Source organism: Falco rusticolus, chromosome 6 (genome assembly GCF_015220075.1).
Source record: "Falco rusticolus isolate bFalRus1 chromosome 6, bFalRus1.pri, whole genome shotgun sequence".
In the NCBI taxonomy this organism is placed as follows: domain Eukaryota; kingdom Metazoa; phylum Chordata; class Aves; order Falconiformes; family Falconidae; genus Falco; species Falco rusticolus.
In genome coordinates, this window is record NC_051192.1 from 1817412 (window position 1) to 1841562 (window position 24151).

The following is a 24151-nucleotide window of genomic DNA, read 5'->3' on the forward strand; positions in this document are numbered from 1 at the left end:
GACCTGCCGGGACCCGGTCTGGGGGACGGGACGGGACGGGACCGTGAAGCGGGCGAGAGCGACTCCCGCCACCACCTCAGCGCGGCGGCGCGCGACCCCTCCCGCTTCCGCCGCCGCGCAGGGCCCGCCGGGAAGGTGGCGGGGCTCCGCCCCCGCCGGAGGAGGGAGGAGGAAGGGGGGGGCGGTGGGTCTCCGCGCTGCCGCCCCGCCCCTCCCCGCCCCCCGCCGCCCGCGGTACCGGCAGCGACGAGGTGGGTACGGCGGGACCGCCACCCCCCATCTCCCCCCCCGCCTCCCCTGGGGCGGCCGGAGGGGCCTCTCGCCGCCCCTCCCGCCGCCTGCCGGCCCTCCCGCCGCCTGAGGAGAGGCGGGCCCGCCCTCAGGCCTAACGGCCGCACAGCGCGCCCCAGGCGGCGGTGCCGGCCCGGCCTGTGCCCGGTCCGGCGGCGGGGAGGAGCCGTGCAGGGCGCCCCGGCGGGGCGGGCGTGCGGCCCAGCCGGGCGGGGAGGGGAGAGGAGGAGGAGGAGGAGGAGGAGGGTTGGGGGTGGTGAAACCTGGGGCGCGGCGGATCCGCCTCTTTCATTGATGAAATTTAAATTCCTGGGGGTTTGCCTGCCGCCCGCCGGCCCGGGAGGCACCGCTGGGCTGAGGGGCCAGGCGCGGCGGGCGGGCAGCTCCCAGGGGCCGGGGCCGCCGCTCGCTGCCGCCGCGCAGCCGCTCCGCCGGGCCTCGCTCCGCAGGGGCGCGGGGAGGCGGCCCCCAGCCCCGCGCTCCAGCCGCGCCGCGTCTGTACGCGCAAAGTGTGTGTTTTATTAAGCAGCCAAAATGTCGTCCTTTGCGAAAGGTAAGCTTGACGTGCGTTCTAGAATTGTATTTTTTCCCCTTCAGATGTGCGTACGCTCCGCTTGTGTGTGTACGCGCTGCCTTTTTTATGATCCCCCCGTTTTCCCTCTCCCCGGCGCAGCGGTGGGTGCAGGCGCCCCGCCGGCACCCGAGGCGCAGTGTGCCGGGGCTCCCAGCGCGCTCCCGGGGCCCCCACCGCGCTCCCGGGGCTCGGCTGCCGGCCGCACGGGGGAACCGGGGAAACCGGGCGGCTGTAGCGCCGGGGCTTCTCCCCACGGCTGGAGGGATCCAGGCGGGATCTGGAGTCTACAGGGCGATCCTGTAAGCGCAGATCTCCCCTCTCCGCTAAAGCCGTCTGTTGAAGTTGGGGGAGGAAGAGCGCTGAGGTCGAACGTCTTCACTTTTTTTCAGAGTCTTGAGTGTATTTTGGCGTTTTCCGATGCCGGTGGGCTCCCGCCGCTTTCCTTTACTCTCCGCATGTGTGAGCGTATGCGTACGTGGTCTGAGTTTCAGATTCCTTTATTGCAAAACAGGGAACCAGCCCACAAGAGGTCATTTTGGGAAGAAAAACGACTTTGGTGCATTGCCGTGGCAATTTTCTTTCTCTCCTATCCGGTATTCCTAATGGTGCGTGTGTGTGTGTGTGTGTGTGTGCTTTTTGTAATGAAATCCGTGTCTGTAGGTTTCCTCAGTGTAAATCCCTGCAGGCCTATCGACAAACGTGATGCTGCCTGTAGGAAGAACACGAATAGGTCTTTCGCTGTGTCAACTTGGACGTTGCAGGCAACCGAGGGCCTTGGCGGGCTTTGGGAAAGCCTGCCGCTCATCCCGTGGATGTGTAGGACTGCACAACACTTGCTGTGTAAATGCATCAGCTGTCTGCAAATGCCCTGTGGCACCTGGGCGAAATGCAGAGAGCTGAAGGAGGGAAGTATTACAGCCATGCTGCTCGGCAGGCTGCTCTGAAAGTTGCCTAGATAATCCCCTTCTTGCTGTGAAAATACTTACAAAAATACATTCAGAATTGTTCTTTTCAAATGGTATTGGCTTACCTCAGCCTTCTGCTGAAGGTAGCCATCTTGCATGCAAGTGATATTGTTTATGAAACTGAAAGCTGAAGAAACCTATGTAAAGATCATAACCAGTTTTTAAAATATTACCAAAGATTTGACGATCCTAAAAGCTTTTAAAAAATTGTCTGTCATTTAAAGTACTCTTATCACGCCGATCATACTAAAACATGTTGCCAGTGTCAAGTGATACTTTTAGCATGAGGATCAGCTGTTCAGACTGAGAAACCCAGCTGTGTCTGACCATAACACCTGAACTCCTGGTGCATGCAGCTGGCAAGAACGGCTTCCTAGGTTGCAAACTTGTGCGTTGGCACAGGCTGACATGCTCATTCGTTCCACTAAGGAGAGAGCGAGCGCAGAGGTTTCACTTCATGTATGCTTCAGTCCAATGTATGTTGACAGATTTTGCCTCTAGTAGTAGGAAGAGAAAAACGTTCCTAAAGGCTGAGTGGGTATGTTCCATTTTAGAAATCAAACGAAGTAATATTTATTAGCGTTGCACATTATAGTATAGGTATTTAAAGAGTGGGTTTTGTGCTCGTCAGGGATAAAAATTGCCTTGAACTTTCCGCGGAGTTGGTGGAAGTTGAGGCATTCAGCCTGTACCCTCAGCACAGAGTTCAAGGATGGAGTGTTTAAAGTTCAGCTGCATGCTTTTAACTTACTGGCTACCCTTCTAGATTTTTATGCAAGTAGTCTGGCTCCAAGGGGATCTGAATAACTTTCTGCTGTAGGTCTTTCTGTATACTTACTGGGATTGTGAAGGTAGCTGCAGTTCATAACCCTTAGCCCAAAAGATTTCCATTTTTTTCATGAGAGAGGGGACTTCTTGCTTGACTTGTCCCATGACTCCCTCCTGTACTGGGTCCTTATGTACCGAGTACCAAGGCAGTGAAGCTGTCTTCTGAGTGAATTAATGAACCAAACTAATAGATCTTAACACATTAACTGCTTTTAATGTGGAATAAGAGGAGGGATGGCCAGAAAGGAAGCACATGGAAGTCCCTGCGTAAGGGTCACTGCTCTTCTGTTCTCATGCAGTTTTCCTGAGGGCTTCTGTCTCTTATTTTGATTCTGATAGTGTACGAAGACTTTTTTATTAATCTGATTTGTCATATTTTGGTTTTTTGTATGTTTGTTATAAAGTTATGTATCATAAACCTGCAAGTACTCTGCCCTATGCTGTAGTTCATGCTGCGAGGGCAGGGGGCACGTTAGCAGTGAAAGCAGAGCACAAAAGCATGCTAGAAATAACAGTGGGGGCAGGAGGGCTTGAGTGAAAATCTCCACGCGTCAGACACCACTGCAAACTCCATTAAAGAGTTGTCCTTTCTCCGCTACTTAAGGAAGTACTTTCTATGGATGACATTAAAGTAAGATATCCTGGGTGGTCATTTTTGCAAAGCAGAGTGTTTTCTGAAACGTAGCTGTTTAGTCATGCGCTTCTGTTCTGTGCTAATTTCCTGCGTGGGCCGGTTCCCCAAGAGTCTTCCACTACCTTATCCCACCCTTTTCTTCCTTCAGATGTGCATTCAAGAATACTGGTCCCATAAAAGTGGACTTAGGCTGGAATCTGAGGCGCTGGTTGCAAAACAGCTTGGAAGAGGCATTTCTTTTTAAAAAATAATTTGGGAGTTTATGGCTGCACAAACCATGGAAATCTCTTCCTGCAATTATCCAACACCCCTGCCTCTCATGTGATTTTTAGAGGCACAATAACTGCTTTTCATTATAGCCTTTGGAAATTTTACTTGCCTGTAGGAAATAACTGCTTTCAGATACATGGTCACGCTGGCCTTTCTACTTCCTCATTGCTGCTAGGGGAACAGGGAAATCAACCTTCACCCGGGCTGTTAAATTTAACAGCAGCTCATGTTAAAGGGCTGCAGTTGTCTTTCTGCTGGTGGTAGGCTGACGTGCATAAATACCAGCTTCTTCCCAAAACCCCCGAGGGGCAGCAACTTGGGAACAACCAGTACAGAGTTTGTTGGTTTGGAGTGGATGCAGTGATGCTGCTGCTGTTGTCTGGCTTTGGGGAGCCTTTAGAGAGTGCTGTAGGTCCCCGACCAGTCCGAATCCTGGTGGACGTCTCTTAAGAGAAATGCTTAAAAGCCTCTGCCTTGCAGTGGCATGTTAAAAGCAGACAATCTTTTGAGTTGTTATTTCCCTTGGCTGCTTAGTAACAGTATCCAAATTCTTAGGTATGCAGAATAGATGCTTTTCCTGCACCAGGCAAACACATGTTTTTATGGACTCCAGCCATGTCCTTCCTTTCCCCAAAATAGTAATAGTGCTAATAGCACTAATAATGCTCTCCTTGAGCAACCATGCCCTGGCATGTTGAATCTCGATGAGACCGAGTGGTTGCAGCAGTTGTTAAATGGTCGATGTGAAGCCTAAATATTCTGTGTTGCCAATGCAAGATGCAGCTGACAGCACTGATGGCTTAGGCGGTCTGCGTTTTGGTAAGAAATGTCCCATCTAGCTGGCTGGTCTGTGTGCTTGACACTTGGCGTTTGGAAAAAGCAACAGGTTTGCTTTGCTTCTCTGCGAGGACATTGGTGATCACATGTGTTTAGCATTTGCTCATTAAGTTGTGGAGAATTTATAGTATTATTTAAAAAAAACCCCACAAACTAGGACATTATCATGCATTTACTTTTATGGTGCCTTTTTCTTTTGATTTGTTTGTGATGTTACTTAAATTTCTAAATGCTTTTATCTGGTACATACAAGTCTTTGGGCTGATAGGAGCAAACAAGATTTTCCTACTTCCATGGCAGCCTGGGAAAGTGCCTAGCTGGCGCTGCCTTCCTCAGCCCCGGCGTTTCCACGGCACGAATGAAGGTCTCTGTTGAATACTTGGTATTTGCAGAGTTTCTTCTGAAACACGTTGCATCATATGGGGAGGTTCAGCTGTTTTACAGGCTGATGAACTGTGAGAAATGGCCACTGTTGTTGCTGTAACAGAAGTCCTGTATTACAACATGTTGCAGGGAGGATTGCAAACATATGAAAGTAGCTCCTAGCAGTTGTTTCTCTGGAAGTTTAAACAGTGTTTTGGTATGCATCCACCCAGAATGTGCGAATGATAAGACCGTACGTGTAGCAGTTCGGTAGGGAAGTATTAAGCTGGTATAGACCTCCTCCTTTTTCTGTAGGAGGAGGCGCTTCCTAATGAAGAGCTGTCTGTGTTTTTACATATTTGACCTGGAAAGATACGCCTAACAGGCTTTCAACCGTTATCTGCTTTTACTACTAAATGAAGCATTTGATTAAAAAAGAGAACCTATTGTTCACTGTACTGTTCATCTTGAGCTGGCGTTCCCCGTGTTGCACCACACACAGTATGTGCACTGCAGCACTTGCCTTTTTTTTTTTTTTTTTTTTTTTTTTTTTTCCCCTCCCCTACCTGCAAAACAGTGCAGTCAGGAAAATGGCTTCTGTGGGCTTCAAAGCAAGGATTAGATACTGTCACTGAGTCTGAGGCTGTGGAATACTTTGCTTAAAAAAAAAAATTGTATTAAAATGCACTGCCATTGGCTTTCTTAGACATTCTCAATAGAATAGCCTTTTAGTGCGTGTTCTAAATAAGTAAACTTCAAACGCAGGTTCCTCTTCTAACAGTATTTTCTGGCAGCATTGCTCTGTTCACTTGCAAAGTTTCCTCCTGTCCCTTTTTGCACTAGTATTCAGAGTGTTTCTAAAATCCAGCTATATTTGGCAGTACATCACTCTCTGTGTTAAGAGAAATGATTACTCAAGGGATTTGGCAGAAATTAAATTAACTGAGGTCTTTAGAGAACATACTCAGAATGTCTTTTGAGAACACGCTCCCTTCAAGTGCTTTCTGCTGGAGAATAAAGTCATGTTATCTCCCGTTTCTTCCTGCGATGTGGACTTTACTGTGTAGAACATTTGTGTATTTACTCTTTTTCACATTTATGGAGCTTATCACTTTCAAAAGCAAAACAAATGCTGAAGTGATAGACAGACTAATTTTCTAGGTTGCTTAGTAACTGAAATGCATGCTGTAGTGTGAAAATACTCATGTGATAAAGTAAGGGAATATTTACTGGAACAAACTAAAAATTGTGTGAAAAAGCACTGTATAAATAATGAAAACATATGTTTTTATTTGCTTGTGTGAACAGAAGGATACCCTCAATCACAATGTTCTACATAAAAGAAATTTTTTAGTGAGAAGCTTTTTCACACTTCTACTTGCTAAAGTATGTTGATGCGGTAGGATATGAATTCTTTGGCCCTCTAGCAAAAAAGCATCCTGCTGTGGATTTTTGGACACTTCTTGAGATGTATCGTTGGTTTGGGGTTTTTTGAGTTTTGAGAGAAGGGTAGTTGTGCTTTGGCCCCAGTTTAAGGTCTCTTCTCCCAAGTCACCAAGAATAAAAACTTAAGGTTCCTGGAGTGCTAGCACAGTAATAAAATGAGACTAGATTATAGGAGTTTATTAGTTTTTAGAAGAAAATTGAAGACTATTTGTAGTCTAAATAAGCTAGGTTTCTTCTTTTTCCTTTAACCCCTGTGTTTATTTTTATTTAAGATTTCAGCAAAGCAATGTCTCAAGCTGGCTCGTCACAGTTTCAGGAAGTCATTCGACAAGAGCTGGAGTATTCAATGAAAGTAGAACTTGATAAGATACTTGCAACTGCAACTTCAAATGAGCTAGAGGTAAGGAGCATGATGTTTGACTCGATCAGAGCATGAGAAGTTAGATGCAGGAAACTGAGGCAAATACTATACAGGGAAACAAATCACAGAATACCATGATCTTTATTTTTAGGATGTGCTCTGATCCTGTGTGGAAGAGTAGCCTGGATACAATGTCAGTAGGAGACTTTCAGTTCCATATAAACTGGGTGACAAGAGTTATTATGAAGTGTTTAATCATCTTTAGTTATTAAAGGTTTTATGTAATCTTTAATGGATTACAGAAGGGGAGGGTAAAGCTGTTACCATAAAGACTGGGCCAAATTCTGATGGTTGTGGTTTTGACTATAAAGACTTGTCTTTTAGGTATCCGAGTTGGTTTTGCACCTTTGAGCTTTTAGTGGAAATGGGCTTTTGGTGCCTTTTAGAATTTTACTTAAATTTTAGCGTGTCAGTGCTGATAAAATTACTCTTGTGAATAGACTGTACATCAAGTCTGTAGAAATGTGTCTGTGATTGAATAGGCATGCATTAAACGTCAGCCTTAACTAATGCATTTCTTCTTGGTAGCACACTAAAAAGGACCTGGAAGGATTTAAGAAGCTATTTCATAGATTCCTGCAAGAAAAGGGACCATCTGTGGACTGGGGGAAGATTCAGAGACCTCCAGAGGATTCGGTAAGTTCCAATGAAGCGACAGCTTGGAAGGAACATAGAACTGATAATTGCTGCTTGTAGTAAATGATGTAGTTGCCCACAGAATGGATATCTGTGCCATGGTTTCATAAAATCACGTAGGACAGCACTTTGGGTTCTAACTGGAAAAAAATTATTTATTGACACATATGTTGTAGTGTTCCTCAGCATTGTGTCAGGTTCTTAACATATGTGTCAGGTTCTTTGGTGGTGTTTTGTTAGCTGCCTTTGAGCAGGGCAGCAAAGTGGGACAGATTCCATCTTACCATTTGGTACCTTCTCTGGAGTCCACGGTAGCTTGTGTTAGAGGGGAGGGAGGGCCCTTGTTGTTCCCATTTCCCTCCTGCCTGTGAAAGAAGGTTGCGTGTCTCAGATGAGACTGTTTTCCGCAATCCGTTCCGCTGAATAATTTGAAATGGACATATGGCAAGTGGGCTGTGTTGCATAGCTCATTTAGCAACTTCTGTAACCTGCAGCAGCTCAGTAAAAACGAGGGATCTGAGTAGTTGACTGAGGGGGGGCTGAGGGGGCGTAATTTTCATCTAATGTCATCTATGTTGTTGTAACTTATAACCTGCCACTTGAGCTGCTGCTGAAAAAGCGCTGAATATTTTTTTCAGCACTGTTTAGTACTGAAATAAATACTTGCTATTAAACCTAACCTCATTCTATTGATTCATCTGTGGCCTTAGGCTGTCTTTTGACTCTTGTGTATCTAACGGTGTAGTTGTGGTACGAATTCTTGCATTTCCCAGTGTAGTGATCTTGGCATATTGCAGGACTTCTGTGTCCTCACACGTTTGTGGTTCCTGTTAGCCTCTCTGTGGTGATTCAATCGAGGCTCTGTTTCCAACTGAAAGGCAGGCTGTCCAGTTACTTCCAGAACAGATGCAGTGCTGCTCTCTAAAGCGTTGGAAGAATGATGCTGTTTTAGAGCAAGTCTAGGGTTTTTCCAAGGTTGAGTGTTTTCTTTTAACTTCAAAAACATGTGATGTCTCTCTCTTCTGTACTGTAACACTGAATGAAGTGTTGCTTTGGGGATAAAAATCTACCTTCAGTAAAGAGGCCGGGGGAGAAACTGGAGTTCTAGATAACATGACTTATAAGGAAGGCTGAAGAAAAGGGGATTGCTTTTAGTCTAGAGGGGGTGAGACTCTGGGGAGTGATAAGCCTGTTAAATATGTAAAAAGGTAGTTGGAACAATGAAAGAAATAACCTGTTCCCTGTGTCAAGATAAAGCCTGGGATTAAATGACAGCAATTTGATGCGACTGAATGGGCTGCTTTGTGGAGAGGGAGAGCTATTGTCTGTTTTTAAAGTTTTGCACGCCTGCAATGGAAAAACTTTCAAGTTCTGTAAAGGACTGAAAATTACCGGGTAGGACATCAGGAGCAAATGTCAAATGGGAGGATTATGGTAAGACACTGAAAGAGACCGATGGGAGATTCCCAGGCATGGCAGGGTGCTTAAAAGAGAACTTTGACAAAGGTCTAACTTAAGGTCACAGAGGGTGGGAAGGGGTGGGCAAGATCAGAATGAGTATCGCTCGGCTTCCTTATGGCCCTGCCTGCCTGGTTCTTGAATGTGCCCCTTAGCCATGTTGCAGCTTTTACAGAGAGAGAGAAAGTGAGAATCCTGCAAAATCAAGTCACTTTGGGTCAGGTGAGATGCATGCATCATTTTAAATGAAATTTTGCTTCCTAGCATGAACTCCAAATAAATAATCGCACTTGGTAAATGTCACAAAAGCAAGCTAGGGAAAAATAACCACAAACTAACTTCCTTCCATGCCTTCTTTACTTCATAGTAAGTATCTCTTTCTTTAGGATTACTTGGATGATACTTAAGGCTTCCTTATCTGACCGGAGGTGGGTTGAGGATGCTCAAAAACTGAGAGCAAGCTCAACTTCATTTTTCTTTTCTTTTTTTTCCTTACCATAAGAGTTCCATCTCCCTACCCTTCTCAAACACTGCTTGTATTCATCCTGCTTCCACCTCCTTTAATATGTCAGTCATGTAGAGGACGTACTGTGGAAAGCGAAATGTCTTACATGAAACCCTTTTCAAGTGACCTGCAGGGCAACTTCTCCCAAATTATTCTTTGCTGAGGGGTATGACTTGTGGAATTACTAGATATAAGTTGATGTCCTGAAGACCAGAATTACTAGTCTAGCTAGTATAGGTGAAAACAGTATGAGCTTTTAGAGGGTGTAAGAGTGATCATTTTAGAAGAGCTTCAGAATAAAGACTGCAGTACTGAGTTCTTTGGGACAAGTATCCATCTGTGAGTATACACAGATTGAGTGCTTCAGTTCTAGTTGGTTTTTTTTTCCTAGCTATAAAACCTCACAGTGCACTCCCCTCCTGGTCTTGTTAGACCAGCACAGAGGTTGGTACACACAAGACTTGTTGGGAAAGTTGGTAATCTTGGAACTGATTTATAACTGCCTGTATGGACGACCTTGTTTTACGAGGAGGTGGTGATGGAGGTGGGGTGCTCAGCTGCTTTTGAGAATCCCACACTACAAGGATCATAGCCTAGAAAACATTGACTTCCTCTCCCCGGTGTGAATTTATTTGCCTGTGATTGTTTTGGAGAATTGGTTTGCTGCTTGATCAGTCCAAAGCACTGAGAATTCTGGCAAGTGTAATCTTCAGCTGGTACCTAGCAGAGTTCAAAGGATCTGTCTAGGTATATATGTGTGTGTGTATGTATATACATACAGACATATGTGTGTGTGTATGTATCTATAAATAAAATAAAAACACTCAAATGTGCCAAAGCGTGGGGTCGTTGAGGTGGTTTGGTTTTTTTTATTAACAGCTTAACAAGTTCATTAATAGTTTATTGCATTTATAGGCTTTGTCTTTTAATTTTCTATTTTACGTAAGCTACTTCTGACTTTCAGATTAGGTTGGAAAGGTGTTTCAGGCTTTTGCCCAGTGCCATGGGAGTGTGCTATGCAGGAACAGAATTTCTGATCAGACTTCTTTGGGTCTTCTAACGTGTTATCCGCTGTACTTGTTCTTTGAATGTAACTTTCTGTTCTTCCCTGAAGCATTTACTGACAAGTAAAGGCTCCTGTGAGTACACTGAAACAGAAATTATTGTTCTGTAATACTCCTTCATTTTTCTCTCCAATGGGAGATGTCATCACTGACCTCCGTGTTTTCAGTGCAACAGCTAATACCAATGGCCAACAACTTGTAAGCTCCAGACTCCAATATCAGAAGATTGAACCCATTTCGTGCCGTATTGGTAAACCTCTGTCTTGTTTTTTCCTTCCTGATGCTTTGCTTCCATACGTCCAAAGGCTTACAGCGATACCTAGCATAGTTAGGACCGTTACGGTTACAGTTTTCAGAGAAGGTATACTTAGTCAGAGTGCCGGTTAACAAAGAGAGGTGGTAAAGCATGTAGACACGGCAAGTGTAATTTAACCCTGTTGATGTAGATTGCAGTGATCTGTTTGTTTGAATTGGAAGCAATAGCAACACCCTGCTGGGAGGCCTCAGAGAGAACCAAAGTGATCAAGTTAACCTCGGAACAGCAATACAAAACCTCATCTAGGAAGTGAAGAGAGCATCCAAAACAACGCGAGTTGTGAGAGGAGCTTGCTTGTTGGAAGGTTTTTTCCCCCAGTGGCCTGATTCTTGTCTGCAGCTCAGGTTGTCATCGCAGTGAACTGCATCGTGAAGGAAAGAAATGAATGTCACGCTCTTCCTCAAGAGCAAAATGTCTTCCTAACCTTCAACTCCGGAAACAGCTTTTCAGGGTTCACTTGGTGCCGTTTCTAAAACCGTCCGTTGGTGCTGAGTCTTTCCTTGTTGTTCTGTAAGTACAAACTGACTAATATGGGTGTATTCCTTCCCAGTCTACCCACGATGACAGCCCTGATGCTCACTTTGTCTGTCTCTGACAAACGCTTGCAAACCTCCTTGCAGTAGGAGTATGCTTCTGAAATCTGTTAGTCAAACTCCCAACGTTGCCTCATGCAAACTGTTCTGAAAAGTCACTTCTGTGACATTGTCTGCAAAACCAGAAGCAGTGAGATATGTCATCTCAGAAGAATTCCAAACGACAGTTTTGAGATGTGTCTCAAATGAGTAACGCTGTAGTCATGCATCTGTAAGGCACATCACCCCTGCCTGTTTCTGTTCCTGAAGTATTTCCCCATCAGCACGCACTTGTCAAGTCCACTGCTCCAAACCCTTAGAGCGAGGTTTGATTTTTATTACTGCGGAGCACTTCTTCACGCTGGTGTGTACGCTCATAGGTGATGAGGCGATTCTGGATATTAGTGCCTACACGTGACTGGAACTGCTAGACGGTAGCGCTGGCATCCAGCAGTCCTGATGCTGCAACAATCCTGCTCAGATTTGAGATCTTGACATGTGTTATTCTCTGAATGAAGGACCCTTCAAGACCCAGGGCTTCGTTGCCAAGTTGTCATTTCCAGTGCCTCTGCCAGAAAAAACTGAAATATTTAGCAAGGCTGAGTTACAAGTTTTGTGTTGTAGCTGAACATCCACTGGACAAAGTCCTCGATGGAGGGCCTGGATGGAACCATTTAACTTCATCAGGATTTCACTCTGAGCTTTCTGCATAAGCTAGTTTCAGGCATGATAGTGAAGGCATGAAAAGGTAGTTGGCACTTCAGCAGAAGCAACTGATTTTGAGGCAGCCTGGCCCTGACTGAGTGGCAGACTGTTGTCTTTTTGGAGAGCCGTATTTTGAGTGATGCAAGAAGAACACAGCGAGACTTGAAAGTTGAAATCATTTTTTGGCTGTTCAGACTGTCTGAACATTGTGGGTGTGACTCGCATCTGGCCCAGCTGAAGCTCAAACCTGAATGTTTTAAATCTGTTTGCAGTCTAATACAGAGCATTACTGACCTTGGAGTGGATGGGAAGCAGTAAATCTCTTGAATACATCTCTGTAGATCCTGCTGGTAGTGAATTGTTCATTAAGCTTTCTGATGTACCTTCAGCACGTTAAAATCAGTGTTTATCACCTCTTTGTTAATGAGAAGAATGGTGGTTGTTCAAGGTGCCTGCCCAGCCTGAACACAATCTCTATTGCTGACAAAACACAGCAAGATTCTGCTTTTTGCACGGTTCTGTTCCTGAAATGTTCTAGGAACTTCAGAAGTTCCTGCGTATGTCCTGTGTGAAATGGCAGTGATTGCGCTATTGCCTGAGCCATGCTAACTGCACATGGAGCGATCTTATCTTTAAATATATACCGTAAGCTTTCCGGATCCTGTAAGGCAGAATTTCCCTAATGTGAGGGATCTGCTCTAATCTACTGCCTGTGGCATACCGGAATGCTGGAGTTGCGCAAACTCTGCTCTCTACCCCCGCACATCTGAGTAAGAAATATGACTCTTGTTCCAGTGTAGTGTGAATTTCCATTTGAACCTCAGCCTGACTTGCCCAAAGCAAACACATTTCTGGAAACTACTCTGTACGTATTTGGTTTTGGAAATCAGCTGTGGATCTTACACACCCCTTATCTGAACGAAAATCATTTTCCTGCTGCTAGAATACACACAGCACTGAAACACCAAGGCTTTTCTTGAAAAGAAAATCTCTAGAAGGACAGGCTAAAGGATAACTGTATTGATTTTGCTCTAACAGTTTTCACATGACTCTTGCATTGTTACCTTTGTTTCTTTGATTTGGGTGCTCTGGATGAGGGGACAAGCAATGCCTAATGCAAGGCATGCTGTCATTACAAACCTGATTTTGCTCTCCATCACTAGCCCCTAGTGCAGCCCATGCTCTGTTTGCAAACCTGTAGGGTGTAGCTGTCAGCAAGGTGGAAGACTTCTGCAAGGCTTAATGTGAGCTGGATGAACACATCCTGAAAATTGTGGGATAAGAACTAGGAGCTTTCTTCCACTTTGTAGCACATTATTGGGAGAGAGGAATTATTAAATTGGACTAGTAGTTGGAATAAAAATTGGTTTAGACTGAGCCAAAGAACCAACCTTTTGCCAAGAATGTTGCCTCTGATAACCTCAGAGCAAAATATATATACATTAAAAAATAATAATCTGCTGCAAGTTTAAGCTGCTTAGGGGGGGAAAAAGTTTCGTGTCCTGCATGCAGGGCCTGTGTCCTTAAACTGGGGCCTGACTGAAGGAGGTCACCTTACTGGGGAGGAGCGCTGGGTGGCTCACAAGGAGACCCCCTCTCCTTCAGCAGGGTGAGAGGAGAGAGTCGTGGTAAGTGATGTAACTGGCCTGACTTCTTCGTTAACTGCCTTCACCATTGAGTCAGTTCCCCCTGCCTGGAGGAGCAGAGACAGCTCTTCGTCTGGATGGAGCCGATTGTGACTGGTGTCACAAAGTCTATAGAAATTCTCAAGAAAAGAGGTTATTGTAGTAACAAATTCAGTTATTTGTATTGTAACAAATCAGATTACTGTAGACTCAGTTCTGCAAATGTTCTTTAGTGTCATAAATCACATAAATAAGCGTGGGTGCTATTGCCAAATCTTGAGTTTTGAAGATTTGTAAGAGAAAGCAATTCCCTTCCAAATATCTGACTGCTGGGGTTTTTTGTTTGTTTTTACAGATCCAGCCCTATGAGAAGATAAAGGCCAGAGGGCTGCCCGATAACATCGCTTCTGTCTTGAACAAGCTGGTTGTTGTGAAACTAAATGGTGGCTTGGGCACAAGCATGGGTTGTAAAGGCCCCAAAAGTCTTATCGGGGTGCGGAACGAGAACACCTTCTTGGATCTGACGGTTCAGCAGATTGAGGTAACTTCTGATGGGCTTTTCTTTCTATGCTGGAGGAAGCACCCTGAGCCTCTCCTGTGTGACCCTTTCGGAGACATCACAGTGGAGACTTGCCAAAAGGAAGAAGAGAGGGAAGGCAGGTCTGGAGTGGAGAATTTGGAAAGAATAGGCATGAAAGGGTTGAAGCAATTGGTGGTCCACTCCACACGTTAGCACAAGTGTAATCCAGCCTGTGCACACCAACCCGGACGGTGGTGATGGTGTCCAGAAACACGAGCAATCAAATCGGAGCTGGCATGGCACGGCTAACTCCTGGGCTCGTCTCTGAACTCCTCCAGCTGCAAGTTTAAGTTTAGATTTTTAAAAGCTTTTTTAACGTGCATTAGAACAAAGTCCTTCCGAGCAGCTCCAAGCTCCTTGTCAAATTAAAACTCATGCTGGAAGTGATTGCTGGCATTTTCTGCTGAAGAAAAAAAAGTAAAATAAAATAACAGCTGCTGGTGTTGAGAGAGGACATTTCAGCTGATGTTTTTAATGCAGAATATTTCTCTTACAGCATATAATTAAGATGGTCATCAGAGTAGGAAATTGGGTGTGCCTGTTCCAGAGTTTCTGGAGCTCCAACAATTTTTGCCTCAGTGTGGGGGCTGTTTGGAGTGACTCTGCCCTATCTGTTAGACAGTTCTATAGCAGACTGAAATTTCTATCCACCTAATGCAGTCCTAATCCTTTGGTGTTGCGGGCGCTTTCTCAGAAGTGTCACTGTGGAAGTCTCAAACTCCACCAGAGGGTAACAATCCCAGACACTCCACAGTGGATGAGGATGATCTGATGCACAAAGCTTAGAACTCACTGAAATATCTTTTGATTTCTGCACTCGATTTGTCGTGGAATGCCATCGTGTTTTCTGATTTTTGCCTGTGCTCTGCTGTGCACATGGGCTTTTGTGTATTTCAGCTCCATTCTATAGATTCTCGAATTATTAACGTGGTGACATGTCATTTGTTATGTATTCCTGGGACTATAGTCCATTTCACAGCCTGCCAAGGCGGCTCGAAAGTGCTTACCAGAGAAGGTTTTCAAACTTCACCCTGACAGCCTTCAGTAATTTGAAGGAAAACATGCCTTTTGGCATCAACAGTAGGCTAAAATTTAAAATAATTATTTTGTGGTGTCATGCTTTTCAAATTTTCAGTCTTGATGCAGATTTAATAATGATTAATTATACATTAATTAATGTGGACCGTATCTTTACTACTTACAGGGATTTGTTTTCCTTTACCTATTTATTATCTTTTCTCTCAACATAAGCACATCTCTCTTCTATCTCAGCATTTATTATTTCCAGTCATTTTTATCTAATGTCTTTCTCCCAGATCTTTAGGTGTTGGGAGTTAAAGCTAATAATACATGCTGAATTTACCGTTTCTTTCCCATCTCAGCATTTAAACAAATCCTACAACACCGATGTTCCTCTTGTTCTCATGAATTCTTTCAACACTGATGATGACACAAAGAAAATCTTGCAGAAATACAGTCACAGCCGTGTGAAGATATATACTTTTAATCAAAGCAGGTATCAAGCCACTTCTCCACTTGGGGTGAAAGGAAAAACTAGCTTGCATTTCTCCATATTCCAGTGCTGTGAGGTTTTAGTTGGAGACACTGAGGTAGCAACAGTGTCTTCTGTACCCATGTTCAGTCTCTGTTTTGGGGCTCTTTGAAAGACCGAAACATCAAGGTGTTAAGCAGGGTCAAGGGCAATGTATTAGAACTGGGGAGAGGGGGGCGTGTGGGATGCAGTTTCTAAGAAATGTGTGAATAATGGTGTGCTGGGTGCTGGCCACTTCATTCCTGAACTTGCCTTTGGGGTCCCTGGGCTCGGGAGGGCGGGAGAACGTGGGCTTCCTTACCAAGAACAGACTGAGTGGTTCATGATGTCCGAGGCACGCTTGGCATGCTCCGAACCTGCCTGTCCGAGGAAAGCTGGTTTACAGCATGGTCCGAGAGCTATGGCTGTACATCCTTCACTGAGAGATTGCATGCTGTAGCTTCCCAGCAGTAGCTCAGTATGTAGATGGGTCTTTCAATTCAGGGAATTTATGCCCGTCTAGGAGGCATTACTTCCAAAAGCTGTGTGAAAAAGCACGTGCAGTTGCACCTTTACTATTGTATTGTGTTTTTCTTTTTGCTAGTCCAGCACTAGTGAGGACTTAACACAACCCATTGTCTTCCCAGGTATCCTAGGATTAACAAGGAAACTCTGCTTCCGATAGCCAAGGACGTGTCTTACTCAGGAGAGAATACGGAGTGCTGGTACCCCCCGGGCCATGGAGATATCTATGCCAGTTTCTATAACTCTGGTCTGCTGGATAACCTTATCGGAGAGGGGAAGGAGTACATTTTCGTGTCCAATATAGATAACTTGGGTGCCACTGTGGACCTTTACATTCTTAACCACCTTATGAACCCACCCAATGGAAAACGCTGTGAATTTGTCATGGAAGTCACCAACAAAACGAGGGCGGATGTGAAGGTAAAGAGGGAGACAGTTGTGTGAGTCTGTCTGAATGTCTGGCGTGCTGGTGGGGATCTCGGCTTCTTGTATGTCTGAATTCAAGCATGGAGGAGAGACTTTAAATCTTCCCATAGCTATTTTAGGCACCTTTAACATATCAGCTGTGATCTAATCAGAGATGCACAAAATCAGTGAGTTTCTGAAGTTCTGATTCATGGAACAAACTGGATCTAGGTTCTGGGCAACCGCAGAGGACAGCCTGGGCTTGACTGATGCCTGAAAACACCAGTGATTTCCGCAGGGTGCGGGTCACAGCCCCCATAGCTCCTCCAGCCTGTCACAGAGGAGTTTGAGGATAGCAGAAGCAGAGCACTGCGGGCTGGGATGCAGCGATTGTGTATCTGCTGCCTGAACACTGCGCAGGCTGCTTGCCGCGCGGCCGAGGTGTGCGCTGCCCGCGGCGCTTGGCACGGCTGCCACCCTGCTCCTGCCCCACCCGCCCCCCTTCGTTCAAAGTCCAGGTCTGACAGCTTGTCAGGTATTTATGGCACTTACCAAATACTTCTGGCATGCAGTGATTTGTGCCGTAACTGTACTTTGCCTCTGCTCTTTTAAATGTGAGGATGGGGAAGGAGACACCATTTTTCTCTGTATTCATTAGATATTAAGGTCTTACAAAGCCACCAAAATGCACGGTGGGAATACAGTTCAGGTTACTGAAGTACTGCTTGTTTCTCCTGTAAGTGCCACAAGTACAAAACTATAAGATTTAATTTAGATTTTGCTCTGTAACCTAGCAAAGTACTGCTGAAGGTGATTTTTGACCACAGCAGCACTTGCAAAAGATTCTCAACTTTCATTAAAAGAATTAACTGTCTTAGAGTACTGAAACATGATCGTTCAACGGTTCTGACTGTACTGCAAACATGCTCTATAATTAGTAACCTGGTAGCTGAACACAAGCAACGTGTTTTCACTGCGGTTCAACTTTAAATGCCAACAAAACAGCGCGTCCGGGTGAGGGAGGGTTTCTCTGGCATTTCATGAACAGGACTTAAAACTGCTGCTTTCGACCCTTGCAGGGTGGCACGCTTACACAATATGAAAACAAGCTGAGGCTCGTGGAGATAGCTCAGGTCCCAAAAGCACACGTGGATGAATTCAAGTCTGTGTCAAAATTCAAAATATTCAACACCAATAACTTGTGGATTGCTCTGTCTGCAATTAAAAGGCTGCAAGAGAAAAACGCTATCGATATGGAGATCATCGTTAACCCAAAGGTAATCAGCTAGGAAGGTTTTAGAGGAAACGGACTCAAAAGAGCGTTTGTTTCTAGGTAACTAGACAGGGACTGCTGCCTTCAAAAAGGAGCCAGCCTGTCTGTAAATGCAGAGCACTGACTTACGCTCTAGTTCGGAGCGCCCTTACCTGCTGGTTGTGTTCATGTTGAGTTTTCTCTTCCAGACTCTGGATGGAGGCTTGAATGTTATCCAGTTGGAGACGGCAGTTGGTGCTGCTATTAAGAGTTTTGAGAACTCTCTGGGGATAAACGTACCTCGTAGTCGTTTTCTGCCTGTTAAGACGACGTCGGATCTCTTGCTTGTGATGTCCAATTTGTATAGCCTTAATGCTGGATCTCTAACCATGAGCGAGAAGCGTGAATTTCCAACAGTGCCTCTTGTGAAACTGGGAAGTTCTTTCACAAAGGTAAACTCCTATAATTATAGTTTGGTTTTACCTCTTTGAATAAAAAAGCAGTCCATAGCAATAAATAAGTTAAAGTGAGGTTTATCTGCCTCTGCCCATCTGGGAATTCCCTTTTGCTCCCAGTAAATAACTACTAGGCTGTTAGAATAAAACTACGTAATGTGCATGATGTCATACTGCTGTTGGGTGCTCTTTTACCCCGTTGCTTGAGGAAACAGCAGGTGAATGGGGTTGTGTGCGTGCTCTGGAGCTCACCCAGCTTTGGCAGGATACTGCCCTTGCTGCTTCTCGTAGTTACTGCTGAAAGAAATGACAATGCCACGTTGCTTTCAAAGTAGCAACTCGTATTAAGTCAGATGTAGCTTCCTGAAAGGTCCCTGAAAGGAGTTTTCAGGAAGCTCCCACACTTGTCTTTAATCCACAGGTGGATTTTAAACTGTCTCTATTCTTTCCTCTCTCCAAAAGGTTCAAGATTACCTGCGGAGGTTTGAAAGTATTCCAGATATGCTGGAGCTGGATCATCTCACTGTTTCAGGTGATGTTACATTTGGGAAGAATGTTTCATTAAAGGTGAGTGTGTAATTAGGATGCTCCTGCAGTAAACATGACCGATCTCTGCTCCCTGGTAACGGATGCTCCCCGAGCTCCTGGAGGCACTCCTAGGGATTTAGCCGGCCCCAGGGTCGTGGGGGCCAAGGCTGAGGAGCGACCCTTCCGAAGGAGCGCTGGGTGTTCCTGCGGTAGCTGCCTCTGTACGGTCCCAGGGAGAGATGAGGTTTCTCTGCGAGCCTTGCGAACACCACAGACCACACGGCGCTGTTCAGAACAACGCTTACACCCCCATCCTTCAGCTGTACAGCACCTGCCACCTCCCCTCCCAGGCCGGCCTTGCAGCCACAAGCCCCTTCCCGTCAGCTGGGGGTCCTCGATTTATTAGTAAATGCTGAGGCTGAGCAAGTTAGCTTCTCTCCAGTTCTTACTTGAGCTCAAGAACAACATTTTCGTGGCCCTGTTAATAGTCGAGGGCAGGTAGCTGCTCACACGGATCAGTGCCAGGGTGGCTGCAGCAGCCAGGCTTACGCACAGGTCTCTGTGCCCAGCTGCGATGGCGAGCTGTGCCACGCTGTGCCACGCCGGTGCAGGGAACATTTTCCCACCTTTAAAAGCAAGCAGACACTGTAAGAATGCTTACAGCAAGTGTGTGTCTTCGCATAAGGCATCAGCTCTGCTTGTAAACTGATAGTATCTACTATGCTGGTGATTATACTGTTTCCAGTATTGCTTGTTTAAAACCTTTGTTGTGGGGGGAAAAAAGAAGTCTATGCAGAAACAATGCAACTAAACGCATCCAGGATCCGGCTCCGTTACAGCTGACACCGAACTGGTCCTCCAGACAACGCTGCTCTCCCTCATCCCAAGTCAGCAGGTCATAGAAAGTCTCTCAACACTTGTTTTCTTTCCTGTAACTCCAGGGAACAGTTATCATCATTGCAAATCACGGTGACAGGATCGACATCCCAGCTGGAGCTCTACTAGAGAACAAAATCGTGTCCGGCAACCTTCGGATCCTGGACCACTGAGTCGGCGTGAGGGCACGGTCAGTGCTGTAGGCGGCTGTGCTACCCCAGCCCCGTAATGGAAGACCCTTTTAAGCATTAGAAATATAAGTACACAGAGGGCCTATGCTTCGTCATCTTCACAGTACCCTGCAGTATTAATTTAAAAATTAATTTCTCTTGCTTATCTTGTTAAGCAGACACATAGCGCAATGGATGTGCGTAAGTAATGCTTCAGTCCTTAAAGAGATTCTGTAACTCAGTTAATATAACCTTGAAGTGCAATACTGTTTGTCTTGCGGTAAGATGGACAGATCTTCTTTGATAAGAAGTTAAGAGGCTTGCCTCTAACATTTAGTAGTTTTGAATTGCTTGTAACTGCAGAAATAAAGCTGTGAAGCAATACATGTGGGACAGCACGGTTAGCTACTCATGTGGCTTTTTATGAAGGCACAGTTGAAAACCAAAAGTTTCATTACTGCTAAATGGGCTGTTAAAACCCCTGTATTTCATGTGCTCACAACTCTCCCGATCTATAGCCCTCGTGAACCCCCCTGGACTACAGTGGGATGGCCTGTCCCAGTTGTACATCAAGACACGGGGGTAAGGCTGCCAGTACCTCCATTTCCATATTGTGAGAGCGGGAATCGTTGGTGTTCCAGACTCGCCCAAAGAATCTAATACTTGAGAAAAATGCCTCAGTATCCACGTGTGGTGTTTGCTTTTTCACATCCCATTTAAGACTGGATCTCCTGTTAATATCTTAATCCTTGATCTGCCCCCTTTTTTCAATAAATGGATCACGTTGACTACACCCGTGTTCATATTGTCACAGCCATGTATGTTAATTTATCTTCTCCTGAGTAATTTCTAAATTTGTACAGGAATCGAAATCCCTGTCCTGATCACTATTGATTTCTTAATGTTTTTCTTGTATTTACATGCAGACAACTTTATTTTATAAGCTTAGTATAACACTGGTATGTATCATTAAAGAAGTTGGTCTTTAAAAACAACTGTGATTTTATAGCTTTATTTTGACTGACAATTAATGACATCTGCTGTTACGGTAACAGAAAAGCATGCCTGTCTGAAGAAACCATAGGCACACACACACACTGCAGACCATTCCATCGTACATCATTGTCACGGGGTTAGGCACTCGGACTACGGTTAGGTAAAGAGGTGTGAGGTGAAATACACAGGCACTTTTACTTAGTACTGGCAGCGTCCAGTCTTAAAAGGTAGTATTAAAAACTCTGAAATAAATTAATTTCAGTCGCACCTTCCTTAATGGCACAACCTTTTATAAGCAGCCTAAAAACTTTTAGAATTCTTCCCCCCCCCCCCCATTTTCTGTGTCCTCTGAGTTTGTACACACCGCTCTGTGTCTCTGCTGCTCGCTCCAGCTAAAGTAAGTCCTGACACGCTCCCTGGCCTGGCCCCGCTGGCAGCGGCCGTGCCTCACCGGGGCTGGGCACCGCAGGAGACCGTCCCCACACCAGCCTTTTCCCTACTTTGCGATTCCAGTGGAAGCCCACTGTTAACGTTGTCACTGCTGACGACCACCGTGTCCCAGCTCTGCAGGGTAATGGCTTCAGTGAACCAACAACCTGTTAGAGAATCGTACCTTCGGATGGCAGTTTAGAGCCCAGCTGTGAGAAATGCCCTGAAACAGGACTGCTCCCTAACAAATCCAAATCCTATATGCAAGCACTCAAAAGACATTTATTTATATAAAGTTCTGTAAAAAAATAAATTTTAGAACAGCATAGTTTCATAGAGAAAAACATTTTCTACAGAGTTCCAACTGCAAGGGTTTTTTTATATTGTACCATCATTAAATAAGGTGGGACACCATGTGAATTTCATTGCACTAGAAGAAATGCAAAGCATCTTTTTAATATAAAGATATACAGAGCATTCTAGACAACTACAGCTGTGTTACAGCTATGTGTTCTTTTGGATTTGGTCCAAAGAAACCTGAGTCTGTTTCCAGAGAGAATGAAAAAACATTGCACAGACAGCTGATCACTTGTTTCTTGCTGAAGGACACTGAAAAGATCACTCCCTGCAGCTCGCTCTGAGCCTAGCTTCCCCGACTATCAATAGTGTCCTTTCTTGGACTCCGGTCTTAAGTATTCACCTCACAGTCGTTACGCTGCTTAGAAGAAAGTCGGTCTGTTGTCAGAGCCAAGTGACTGCTCCCAGTGGATTATCACCTCTTCTGCTCCCAAATTTCAGCCATGTTTAGGTCTAAGTTGTTAAGGCCTTTCAGAGCTTGAAGGTTTCCAGTGTAAAAAGCTACATCTGAAGTAACCAGTCTGCAGGGAAACACACAAGGTCAGCATGTGAACCTCCCGTCCACCCAGGGCGCTCAGAAAAACAGCCAGGGTTTGTTTATGACTGGGGCATGCAACAACAACAACGCCTGTCCAAACGCTATGCCTTGGTTAGGTATTTTAAGTATCGGTTCAAAACTCAACGCCTATGGATGTGGTTTACTTTACAGCAGTGATCATACATAACGTGATTACTACTAGGTGTAAAGGGAGATCAAGTGATGAGTTCGGAAAACTCAGCAGGAATTAGGCACCTAAAGCTTCCACTCTCTTGCTGTAATCCCAGGTTTCTCTAGACTTAAACCCCCAGCCCCGACTGCAGTGCAACTTAGTATATTAATTATTGCAACATTAACTTCTGTATTCTAGAAGGTTACTGTAAAAGCAATGGAAGAGCAGAACAGTTCCATCCTTCCTAAGAGTTAAAATCCCTCCCAGACTGTTGAAACCTATCAGGGCATGACAGAAAGACAATCACGTTTCTAGCTGGAAAGCAGCAAGATGTAGGCATAAAAGTTGTGTTTTCATAGTAAAAAAAATTAACCAGGATTCACAGACCTGGATTTTTACTACTATTACAGAAACAGTTTAGAAACAGATCAGAAAAGTGCATTAAAAACTAGGTCAATGAAGACCGCTGGAGCGGGAGCAAGTAAAATGCAGTGTTTGATGTTTCCCTTCTCAGCCAGCCCAGCCCCACGCTCGGAGAGCTGCGGCCCAAGGGAAGGAACTGCTGCCCTGGAAGCAGCAGACTCGGGGCCATTCCTGCTTCCAGCTGCAGCAGAGAGACCCTTCTGACAGGGAGGACGGCTGTGCTGGGAAATACCCCACCGCTGTCACCAGCAGCGCCTGCCCCCCCCCTCCCACCCGAAAGATCCATTTAGGCCATCCAACCACAGGCGTCAACCACAACCAAACGCGCAGGGGGAAGCCGGCACACACGCTGCTCAGGAGTAGAAACCCGAGCGTGGAACACTCCCAAACACGCCCTGGGCGTTCTCATTCCGGCTGGGGCTGCTGCAGCCCTGCTTCCTATTCAGTAAGCTTGTTGGCTTACAAACACCTTACCAAGTGCCAAAGGTAACTGGATGTTATCTTGCGAAACACCACGAGCACAGAAAGCCATTTCAGATAAACTCTTTCACAGAGTACAAGGATGAATGAGCTTAGGCAGGACAAAAAAGAATAAACTGGCGGGAATAGAACTCTTCTTAATTCCAGCAACATTTGAAACGTATAAACTCCCCTCTCTGGCTTCTTCAACCTGAGACAATACTTTCTTGCGTGTGGGTAGGCTGGCCGAATTACAGCCTTACTACGCTGCAAACAAGCAAGCCCAGGTCAATAAGAATGATCATAACCCCCTCCATTTCAGGGGACAACCCAACGTACAATAGCATTCGGCCTGCGAGAGGCCATCCGCCTTCCTGGGAGGTGTGGGACGCCAGGCACAGCCAGCAACGCCCCCTCAGGACAGGCACCACTGACCTGGGCTGGTGGTGGAGGGCTGGGCTGGGGCAGGAAAGGGGAAAAGCTCCGTGAGCATAATCTCCCTTTCAAACCTAGTTCTGCTGTAAAAACGATTTCTGTATAGGAGCTGCCCATCGCACAGATGAAATACCGCTTTTTCCCATTTTTCCTTTGCTAGTGCCCTATGAGTCATCATCCATGTTTCAAAACTGCTTCATGAATCAGGCAATTCTCGCGAATTAAACTGTGGCTACTGCTGTCACACCAAGGCAGAAAAAACAATCCACAAACCAAGGAAAGCTGCATCAGGTTTCCAGCAGGACAACGCCCAGCTCCCAATCTATCACCACGCCGAGGGTATTCCTGGTTACTATGGAAGGGCACAAGTCACGTCCTCTACTATGAGAAAGCCCCAAATGGGACATACTCAAACACGGAGCGTGGCTGCCTTCTGCCATCACAACTTTCTTGCAGAAGACAAAACCTGCTTATTTAAATTAAGCATTATAAAAATAGTACCTAAACATA

At 45.5% G+C, this 24151-nt stretch overlaps 2 protein-coding genes across 6 annotated transcripts in view; one reads left to right on the forward strand and one right to left on the reverse strand.

The window, feature by feature from the left end:
• Positions 1-590: 590 nt before the first annotated feature.
• UGP2 (UDP-glucose pyrophosphorylase 2) lies at positions 591-20827 on the forward strand. Its single transcript, XM_037390870.1, has 10 exons — positions 591-844; positions 6481-6608; positions 7158-7265; positions 13866-14051; positions 15473-15606; positions 16269-16566; positions 17631-17828; positions 18013-18255; positions 18721-18825; positions 19728-20827. The coding sequence occupies exons 1-10, from the start codon at positions 826-828 to the stop codon at positions 19833-19835; spliced, it is 1527 nt and encodes a 508-aa protein (XP_037246767.1). The 5' UTR covers positions 591-825; the 3' UTR covers positions 19836-20827.
• A 1-nt stretch (position 20828) lies between these two features.
• VPS54 (VPS54 subunit of GARP complex) overlaps positions 20829-24151 on the reverse strand; it is a 53449-nt gene continuing 50126 nt past the window's right edge. For all 5 annotated transcript variants that reach the window (XM_037390866.1, XM_037390868.1, XM_037390865.1 and 2 more), the window contains one exon: positions 20829-22135. In XM_037390866.1, coding sequence (XP_037246763.1) covers positions 22030-22135 — 106 coding nt within the window. In that variant the 3' untranslated portion in view covers positions 20829-22029. The remainder of the gene's footprint in view (positions 22136-24151) is intronic.